The sequence below is a fragment of the Oncorhynchus tshawytscha genome, linkage group LG01 (assembly GCF_018296145.1).
Source record: "Oncorhynchus tshawytscha isolate Ot180627B linkage group LG01, Otsh_v2.0, whole genome shotgun sequence".
Taxonomy (NCBI): Eukaryota; Metazoa; Chordata; class Actinopteri; order Salmoniformes; family Salmonidae; genus Oncorhynchus; species Oncorhynchus tshawytscha.
This window is the reverse complement of record NC_056429.1, coordinates 47,268,185-47,279,548: the sequence shown is the minus strand read 5'-3', so window position 1 is coordinate 47,279,548 and position 11,364 is coordinate 47,268,185. Positions and strand designations below refer to the sequence as shown.

General features: G+C 41.4%; 1 protein-coding gene across 1 annotated transcript in view; it reads right to left on the bottom strand.

Moving 5' to 3' along the window:
- Positions 1-4,548: 4,548 nt before the first annotated feature.
- Positions 4,549-11,364, bottom strand: part of LOC112252174 (C-Jun-amino-terminal kinase-interacting protein 3) — a 74,969-nt gene continuing 68,153 nt past the window's right edge. The window contains exons 34-35 of the mRNA XM_042322167.1: positions 6,887-7,016; positions 4,549-6,612 (exon numbers count right to left, since the gene is read on the bottom strand). Coding sequence (XP_042178101.1) covers positions 6,485-6,612; positions 6,887-7,016 — 258 coding nt within the window. The 3' untranslated portion in view covers positions 4,549-6,484. The remainder of the gene's footprint in view (positions 6,613-6,886; positions 7,017-11,364) is intronic.

Genomic DNA, 11,364 nt, shown 5'->3' with positions numbered 1-11,364 from the left:
TATTTAGCTAGCTTGCTGTTGCTAGCTAATTTGTACTATTTAGCTAGCTTGCTGTTGCTAGCTAATTTGTACTATTTAGCTAGCTTGCTGTTGCTAGCTAATTTGTTTCGGGATGTAAACGTTGAGTTGTTGTTTTACCTGAAATGCACAAGGTACTCTACTCCGACAATTAATCCACACATAAAACGGTGGAATGAATCAGGCTTTTTCTTCTTTGGACTATATATGGCGATTGGCATCTAATAGTATTACCATGACGACGACCGACCTCAGTTCGTCTTTCAATCACCCACTTGGGTATAACCAATGAGGAGATGGCACGTGGGTATCTGCTTCTATAAACCAATGAGGAGATGGGAGAGGCAGGACTTTCAGCGCGTTCTGTGCCACAAATAGAAGCAACTTATATTTTAGCGCCTGGCAACGCAGACGCTCGTTGGCTCGCGCGAGCTGTATGGGTGCAATGATTGAATAACGATGTGGTCAGCATGTAAGGCATCTGTGGCATTGTGTTGTGTGACAAAACTGCACATTTTAGAGTGGCCTTTTATTGCCCCCAGCACAAAGTGAATCTGTGTAATGATCATGCTGTTTAATCAGCTTTTTATATGCCACACCTGTCAGGTGGATGGATTATCATGGCAAATGAGAAATTCTCAGTAACAGGGATGTAAATAAATGTGTGTACAAAATATGAGAGAAATAAGCTTTTTGTGCATATGGAAAATGTTGGGGTCTTTTATTTCAGTTCATGAAATATGGGACCAACACTTTACATATGCACATATATTTGTGTATAATGTGTGTAATTATGTTCTATTATACAGGGCACATTTGAAAAGTAGACCAAGGTCTCAATGTCTTCTCTATTAAAATTAAGGCAAAATAAAACGTAGCAAATAAGCCATTCATTTTCTTGTTGACCAAATTCCATACTCATTGAAGGCCATACAAAAATTCCTTGCTAGGAGGCGAAACCACCCAGAAAAAGCGACCTGCTGGAGGGAGACAGATTTTCTACTGAGTTGGGCCTCTCTCTTTCTCTCAGACTAGGTATACAGCACTACATAGAGCCTTGACTGAACTCTATTCCACATCAAGTAACACATGCAAGCATAAAATTAGATAATAAAAACAGATAAAAAATAAATATTAAGGAACAGCAGGGACTGTGAAGCAACACAACATTAGCACAGACCCATGCATACACACAATAACATATGCACTAAACACACACGTACACATGGATTTTGTGTTGTAGATATGTGGTAGTAGAGTAGAGGCCTGAGTGCACACACTTAATATGTTGTGAAATCTGTTGTGAATGTATTGTAATGTTTAAAGAAATGTATAACTGTAACGGCAGATTTCCTCCTCTTCGTCTGAAGAACAGGAGAAAAAAAACGTTATAATAAAACACTGCATGCATTATAATTTATTTTGCAAACCGACATAGATCAGTAGAAGTTGCTTACAGAAGTTGCACACATGGGGAGTTTTTTGTAGCCTAGGGTTCGGGAAAAAAATGTGACCTTCATAAATGCACTTCATGCAATTTTATATAATTTTAGATGACTGAAGAATTTTACTACCTCACAAATGATCGAAATGACAAAGCTACTTTGACACTGACAAACAGAATCTGAGATCAATAAAAACGACCTTGTCCTCAATCCATCAATAGCCTAGCCCTACTGTAGGTGTGTGGACACACACATATTGTACAGTATGAGGAGGAAATTATACCCATTGATGCTCAGTTTACTCACCGGCGATGGCCAATGTGCTCGTGCCAAAAGCTTATCTCTCTTGTTTTACTTGGTAAAAGCCTGTTTTGGCTGCATGCTGTTCACTAACAGACTTGCCGCGCGTGTTCCCGACTTTAGGCGTGACTCATGATTGGGCTACACACAATCCACAGCTAGGCAATTTAAAAAAATAAATCATTGATAATCTGTGGCTAAATTATATGCCTACTCCTGGTGCACTATTCTAATGCATTTCATTTGTTTCTGAACAGACAGCATTAATTATATAACTTGTATGTATTATTTTTTTTATGGTAGGGTCTACACCTGTTGTATTCGGCGCATGTGACAAATAACATGTGATTTGATTTAAATGTATCAAGAGTGCTGCTGCGGCACCTCCAGAACCCTTTGCGCGGCTATGATCATATTAGGAAATAAATGATGAGAGTTGCAGGCTCATGTCTATCAGAGTAGAGAGAGGGAGAGATATAGAAAGTGAATCTCATTCTAGTTCTGTGCGAGATACAGGCGCGCTTCTTTCTCAACACAGCAATGGCCATGCGTTGGTCTATACAGGCTACAATGTTGGGCAAAACATAAAACGGTCCAGCCCAACACGAATCAATTATTCACATTACGTTTTTTTAGGGTGCAACCATGAGAATTACAAAGCAGTCAACTTGAATTAGCCTAACGCTGATTGCTTTTATTTTTTACATTGCAAACAGTGAAAAGTATTTTTCATGCCACGAGAGGTACCGGATCTTGGCAAATGGGTTCCGCAACGAAACAAGTCCAAAACTGAGAGGTGCCGGACGGATCCTGTTCCGGCAGGATCTGGCTGAAATCAAGCACTGCTCCTTGGTATCTAAAGTTCGTGTCGGGCTGACTCCCGTGTCTCCTTTTTGTTTGGATGCTACAGTCCCCACTGGTGGAGGTTCTTGGAACTGCTATTTAAGTCTGAGCAGAGGTTGACGAAAACATTCAAAGGTGGTGGTGCTATGTTGTGTGTTAACTTGAAACCCAGGCAGAGTATTCATCCACCTGAGTCAATACATGTTAGAATCAACTTTGGCAGCGAGTACAGCAGTGAGTCTTTGTGGTGAACCTCCCTGGCAGTGAACCTCCCTGGTCTTTGTGGTTGAATGTGTTTGAAATTCACTGCTTGACTCATGGACCTTACAGATAATTTTGTGTGTAGGGTACAGTCATTCAAAAATCATGTTAAACACTATTATATCACAGAGGGAGTCCATGCAACTTATGTGATTTGTTAAGCACATGTTTACTCCTGAACTTATTTCAGCTTGCAATAACAAAGGGGTTGAATACTTATTGACTCAAGACATGAGGTTTTTTTTTAAAAATTCATTTGTAAAAATATCTAAAAACATAATTCCACTGAAATGATGGGGTATTGTATGTAGACCAGTGACACAAAATCTAAATAGAATCCATTTTAAATTCAAGCTGTAACACAAAATGTGGAAAAAGTCAAGAGGTGTGAATATTTTCTGAAGGCACTATACTTATCAACGTAGGTCTACTTTTATGGCCACTGATCATACCCACTCACCCTCTTCACAGACACTTAAAAACACACACTGATACAAAATCGCTTTTCGGCTTTCTGTAGCAGGCAGCTGTACTGTAGGTGATAGGGGTAATGTTGCTGCTTTGATTAAATATTTATTGAATGAATGAATGAATGACAATGCACATCTTCTCTGCTACAGTTACTTACACAAGATGACATTGGGATTAAATTGCAAGGTGCAAGATTCACAGCGAGTTAACCTAAAGATTGAACTCACACTGCAAGAAGAATCCTTGTACTGTAGGTTCTTTAGTATTATATCTGCTGCTGCTCTCTGTATGTACTGGACGGTCATAGAAGTAGGATGCAATTGTGCTCTCTCTGAAACTTAGCAATAACCCCTGACAAAGAGAGAAAGGCGAACGTAGGGCACATTTCTCTAATCTCATGAATGAATTGGGATTTATTTTGTTTTAACCTGAAGGCACACATTCACAGTTCGGTCAGTGTAGTTATTTAATTCATTTGAGCAATTTTAAAGATGTCGTCTGTAACATAACACCTCTTGGTTTTTGAAGAATATGTCTTAAAATGCATGAAGCTGTGTACTGCTTTCTTACCTCATCATAATCCAAAAACACTCTTCAACTTCCAAGGAGAACCAACAGTGAAGAAGGAAGACGCTGCAGTTTGTAAACACTGAATGTGGTTGGACAGCTTCAAATAAATTTGGATGAATTTGCATTTATTTGATTTTTTCTCAATGAATTTCATTCCTTTATTGTTACAGGTATATCATAGGCATTAAGGGTGGTTGTATGTGTGATATACTTTGTACTGTACTCAATGCACCTTTAATATAAAATGTAATGTAATGTCCGCTTGTGCAACATGAACGTCTATAATACCTAAAGTTGACAGGGTATGATCCAAATAGAATTGAGCTGACTCTTCCGAATCTGAACCACTGTCCTTGTTACTTAAAGTGGGTTTGGTCTTACAGGATGCCATTTCATACATTCTTTATATACCTTCAATTCAATCCGTATCGTGGAAGTTCTGCACTACAGCATGATTGAAATTTAAAGGCAATGTTCCCGCGTTAGTGGAGATTGCATTCACAGTAAACGCTGCATACTGTATGTTGGCTCAATTGGAAATTACCTTTAAATTTCAATCACACAATCTGTGATACAGATTAAAGGTAAAAGGTTGAAAATAAGTCAACCAACAGAGAAGAGAACGACAGACAACATGGCCTCTGGTTTTCAGCGCACACTAGGTTTAATAATTAATCCACACAGATAAAGAGATATGAGTTACATACTGAACATGTCTGGAGAGTTACAGAATCCTCAATGACAGCTGTCACTCAAAACAGGCGACCAAGCACAAACCTCACTGTCCAACTGTCAGTCTGGGAACAGCGAATTAGAGCAGTGGGTGGTTGGTGAATCAGTTATGAACCAATCAGCTCACAGCTCGAGGATATGCCTGGCTCTCTCTCTCTCCTTCCACTATTTGGCACAGTTACATTTCGGCACGGTTACTTTCCCCTACGCCCTTACCCATTTGGTGTTCACAGACCTGAGAGGATTTAGGTTTTTACAAAGGCCGAAATAGAACTGAGACTCTTTATCTGTCCATTTTCTCTACAGGAGAGTTTGGGTTTGATCGACAGTGCAGCCGACTGACTGATCTACAAATCACCTTGCATCATAAATAAATACTCATTATTATTTGTAGATCAATCAGTCAGTCCCAACTTACCCACAATGCATCACATATTTGATGCGCTCAAACACAGACAATCTATGTCCATAAGGCTGTCTGGAAACTTGCTTCTAACGTGGAACAATTACAATCCCTGTTCATCCTCTGATGCCAAATCAAGAGTTTCTCTTTACTCCACTACACCTGTTTTTCTGGATCAGTCATCCCCCATGAATTTTACTACATCTGTATCCCAAATGGCACCCTATTCCCTATATAGTACACTACTTTTGACAAAGAACCATAGGGCTCTAGTCAAAAATAGTGCATTATAAAGGGAGGGCGTAGGGTGCCATCCTGAGTCTGCACTCCTCCTGATCAAATTTCACTGTATTTACAGGCCAATGCATTCAAGACTGATCTTGTTTTTTCCACGTACATTCAACAACGTCTCCTCACCTTCTAACAGCTGGCTGAGGTAAAATCACCCTGAACCAACCAATCAACTCTCAGTCTCTCTCTCTCTACATTCAACTCAGCAATGAATGGCTAGTGACTGTGTCACTCACTCCGACCAATAGCTGCCTGTCCCTGAATCCCTCTTGACCAATCAGCTGTCTCTGTTTCGATCGTGGTTCAGTGAGCTGAAAGCTGATTGGAGGTGGGGGGTTTTAGTAAGTCATACCATAAATAGTTTTTGGATTACTGGTTGGCTGTTGCTGCAAATCTTGGGTAATTCCTGGAGAGGTGTTATATCACGCAGTAGTCTTTAATGTTCCTGTACTTGTGATGTTGGTAAGAGGTGGGCAAAGTGAGAAAAGGAGGAGTTAGGGGTGATTGTAGGTATCAGGGAGTAGCTTGGGGGCAGATGCAGGCCATTACAAGTCAAAGGTCAATACAGGAGAGATACAGATGTCCTTCCAGGGGAAATAAATACAGGTATGTCTGAAAGGCACCCTATTCCCTATATAGTGCATTAGTTTTGTCCAGCACCATATGGGCCCTGATCAAAAGTAATGCACCATATATGGACTAGGGTGCCAATTAAGACACACTCCAGGCTTTAGGGAATAGATACAGGGTAGCGGAGGTAGTTAGGAGGCAGGGGTAATTACAAGGCTCATGGTGGGGGGAAATAATTACATTGGTAGAAGCGGCAAAAAAACAGGGCGAGGGAGGGGAAGGGGGTAGTCATAGTCAAGCTATTTGGAAAGTTACTGGACTGAGGGAGTGATACTTACAAGGCAATAGGTAGTTACAAGTTTTTTGGGGGGATATCAATAGTTAAAATGGGTGTAATAGTACATACAGGGGCTGAGGGGTCATTCCCAAGCCTAGGGATAGTTACATCATGACCAGGGGTAGATACAGGGGCAGGGAGGGGTGGGTAGGTGGGTTAGTTTTAGGATGGGGGAAGGGGGTGATAATCTGGGCGCAAGAAGGGGGACAGGGGGATGCAAGGTAACCCTTGAGGGTGGGAGTGTCACACAGGGATGTAGGACACCTGCCATACGATGATATGGCTCCGCTCGGCTTTGCACACAGCAGGCTTCATCTGCGGGGCACCCCCCGGCACCTCCCCTTCCTCTGTCTCGTCGTCCTCGCCATCACCTGACACACAGATGAAGTGAGAGCGCCAGTCAGCATGAACAGACACGCCCGGTGTCTGTCACCTTTGTACTGAAGTGTTTCTGCACATCCACACATATAAAAGCATTGGATTGGTATTTTAAATCCATAAAGTGAAATGAACAAGTGCACAACTAGAGCAGAAGGGTAGAGAATCTGGAGACGAATTCGATTAGGAATTCAAAAGAGCACCACATGAACTTGGGTGTATGGCAGTGTGTGTGTGCATGCGTGAGTGAGTGTGTGATTTCCTCACCGATGCGGAAGTCGATGTAGCCCTCCCCTCCACTCAGCACCAGAACGTTCTGTATGCTCTGAGCCTCAGCCTCCGGCTGTGCCGAGGACCCCTGACCCTCTGATGGGCTGTCCAGCACACTACCATTTAGGTGGCCAACACGTTGCCTGACAGAAAAACAGAAAAATGTAATATATATATATATATACACACACACACACACACACACACACACACACACACACACACACACACACACACACACACACACTGTTGTGGCCAAAAGTTTTGAGAACGACACAAATATTAAATTTCACAAAGTCTGCTGCCTCAGTTTGTATGATGGTAATTTGCATATACTCCAGATTGTTATGAAGAGGGATCAGATGAATTGCAATTAATTGCAAAGTCCCTCTTTACCATGCAAATGAATTGAATCCTCCCCAAAACACTTCTACTGCATTTCAGCCCTGCCACAAAAGGACCAGCTGACATTATGTCAGTGATTCTCTTTGTTAACACAGGTGTGAGTGTTGATGAGGACAAGGCTGGAGATCACTCTGTCATGCTGATTGAGTTCAAACAACAGACTGGAGGTTTCAAAAGGAGGGTGGTGCTTGGAATCATCAATGCTGATCATGATTACCTGCAAGGAAACACGTGCCACCATCATTGCTTTGCACAAAAAAGGCTTCACAGGCAAGGATATTGCTGCCAGTAAGATTGCATCTAAATCAACCATTTATCGGATCATCAAGAACTTCAAGGAGAGCGGTTCAAATGTTGTGAAGAAGGCTTCAGGGCGCCCAAGAAAGTCCAGCAAGCTCCAGGACCATCTCCTAAAGTTGATTCAGCTGCGGGATCAGGGCACCACCAGTACAGAGCTTGGTCAGGAATGGCAGCAGGCAGGTGAGTGCATCTGCACGCACAGTGAGGCAAAGACTTTTGGAGGATGGCCTGGTGTCAAGAAGGGCAGCAAAGAAGCCACTTCTCTCCAGGAAAAACATCAGGGACAGACTGATATTCTGCAAAAGGTACAGGTATTGGACTGCTGAGTACTGGGGTAAAGTCATTTTCTCTGATGAATCCCCTTTCCAATTTTTTGGGGAATCCGGAAAAAAGCTTGTCTGGAAAAGACAAGGTGAGCGCTACCCTCAGTCCTGTGCCATGTCAACAGTAAAGCATCCTGAGACCATTCATGTGTGGGGTTGCTTCTCAAACCAAGGGAGTGGGCTCACTCACAATTTTGCCTAAGAACACAGCCATGAATAAAGAATGGTACCAACACATCCTCTGAGAGCAACTTCTCCCAACCATCCAGGAACAGTTTGGTGACGAACAATGCCGTTTCCAGCATGATGGAGCACCTTGCCATAAGGCAAAAGTGAAAACTAAGTGGCTCTGGGAACAAAACATCAATATTTTGGGTCCATGGCCAGGAAACTCCCCAGACCTTAATCCCATTGAGAATTTGTGGTCAATCCTCAAAAGGCGGGTGGACAAACAAAACCCCACAAATTCTGACAATCTCCAAGCATTGATTATGCAAGAATGGGCTGCCATCAGTCAGGAAGTGTCCCAGAAATTAATTGACAGCATGCCAGGGAGGATTGCAGAGGTCTTGAAAAAAAAGGGTCAACACTGCAAATATTGACTCTTTGCATCAACTTCATGTCATTGTCAATAAAAGCCTTTGACACTTATGATATGCTTGTAATTATACTTCAGTGTTCCATAGTAACATCTGACAAAAATATCTAAAGACACTAAAGCAGGTAACTTTGTGAAAATTAATATTTGTGTCATTCTCAAAACTTTTGGCCACTACCGTACACAGTACCAGTCAAACATTTGGACACACCTACTCATTCAAGGATTTGTTTTTACTATTTTCTACATGTAGAATAATAGTGAAGACATCAAATATATGAAATAGCACATATGGAATCATGCAGTAACCAAAAAAGTGTTAAACAAATTATAAGAATATTTAGAAGATAAATGCACAATGCAGAGGATGAGAGGACGAGAGTACTAAAAACTAAATAGAGTACTGATGGTCAATAGGGAATTGTCAATGTAAATAGGAGTTGTTTTTCAGTTCAACAGCTGTTTAGAATCTGTGGAATGTCAGTCCTGAACTCAGAGCTACAGTGCCTTGCGAAAGTATTCGGCCCCCTTGAACTTTGCGACCTTTTGCCACATTTCAGGCTTCAAATATAAAGATATAAAACTGTATTTTTTTGTGAAGAATCAACAACAAGTGGGACACAATCATGAAGTGGAACGACATTTATTGGATATTTCAAACTTTTTTAACAAATCAAAAACTGAAAAATTGGGCGTGCAAAATTATTCAGCCCCTTTACTTTCAGTGCAGCAAACTCTCTCCAGAAGTTCAGTGAGGATCTCTGAATGATCCAATGTTGACCTAAATGACTAATGATGATAAATACAATCCACCTGTGTGTAATCAAGTCTCCGTATAAATGCACCTGCACTGTGATAGTCTCAGAGGTCCGTTAAAAGCGCAGAGAGCATCATGAAGAACAAGGAACACACCAGGCAGGTCTGAGATACTGTTGTGAAGAAGTTTAAAGCCGTATTTGGATACAAAAAGATTTCCCAAGCTTTAAACATCCCAAGGAGCACTCCATGGTTCAAATTGATGGGAAGATGGATGGAGCCAAATACAGGACCATTCTGGAAGAAAACCTGATGGAGTCTGCAAAAGACCTGAGACTGGGACAGAGATTTGTCTTCCAACAAGACAATGAACCAAAACATAAAGCAAAATCTACAATGGAATGGCTCAAAAATAAACATATCCAGGTGTTAGAATGGCCAAGTCAAAGTCCAGACCTGAATCCAATCGAGAATCTGTGGAAAGAACTGAAAACTGCTGTTCACAAATGCTCTCCATCCAACTTCACTGAGCTCGAGCTGTTTTGCAAGGAGGAATGGGAAAAAATTTCAGTCTCTCGATGTGCAAAACTGATAGAGACATACCCCAAGCGACTTACAGCTGTAATCGCAGCAAAAGGTGGCGCTACAAAGTATTACCTTAAGGGGGCTGAATAATTTTGCACACCCAATTTTTCAGTTTTTGATTTGTTAAAAAAGTTTGAAATATCCAATAAATGTCGTTCCACTTCATGATTGTAGCCCACTTGTTGTTGATTCTTCACAAAAAAATACAGTTTTATATCTTTATGTTTGAAGCCTGAGATGTGGCAAAAGGTCGCAAAGTTCAAGGGGGCCGAATACTTTCGCAAGGCACTGTACATGTGCTATGTGTGCTACGTTCTGTACATTGAGTCTGGAGCAGGATACTTGTTATTCGGCCATTGTCCCAGTTGTACTGCAAGGATTTCTGATTGGTTAATCCCAGGCTAGGGTGGCGGGTGATAAATTACATCCTGTTTCTTTATTATGTGGAGAAAAGCTGAGGACAGGGGAGTCTGAACATCTACCTCCCAGCATAAAATCAATGATTTGCCCTTCTCAAACCAAATCTAATTTTCTCCACCTGATTTGCTTTGGGGTTTGTGTTATTGAAGAATAACATCAACTGCTAACAAAATCAAAATATTTTTTATATTTGAGATTCTTCAAAGTAGCCACCATTTGCACACTCTTGGCATTCTCCCAACCAGCTTCATGAGCTAGTCACTTGGAAAGCATTTCAATTAGCAGGTGTGCCTTGTTAAAAGTTAATTTGTGGAATTTCTTTCCTTTCCTTCTTAATGCGTTTGAGACAATCAGTTGTGCTGTGACAAGGTAGGGGTGGTATACAGAAGATAACCCTATTGAATAAAATACCAAGTCTATATTATGGTAAGAACAGCTCAAATAAGCAAAGAGAAATGACAGTCCATCATTACATTAAGACATGAAGGTCAGTCAATCCGGAATATTTCAAGAACTTTGAAAGTTTCTAGAAGTGCAGTCGCAAAAAACCATCAAGTGCTATGATGAAACTGGCTCTCATGAGGACCGCCACAGGAAAGGAAGACCCAGAGGATAAGTTCATTAGAGTTAACTGCACCTCAGATTGCAGCCCAAATAAATGCTTCACAGATTTAAAGTAACAGACACATCGCAACAGCAACTGTTCAAAGGAGACTGCGGGAATCAAGCCTTCATGGTCGAATTGCTGCAAAGACACCACTACTAAAGGACACCAATAAGAATAAGAGACTTGCTTGAGCCAAGAAACACGAGCAATGGATATTAGATTGATGGAAATCTGTCCTTTGGTTTGATGAGTCCAAATGTTATATTTTTGGTTCCAACCGCCGTGTCTTTCTGAGACGCAGAGTAGATGAACGGATGATATCCGCATGTGTGGTTCCCACCGTGAAGCATGGAAGAGGAGGTGTGATGTTGTGGGGGTGCTTTGCTGGTGACACTGTCAGTGATTTATTTAGAATTCAAGGCACATTTAACCAGCATGGCTACCACAGCATTCTGCAGCGATACACCATCCCATCTGGTTT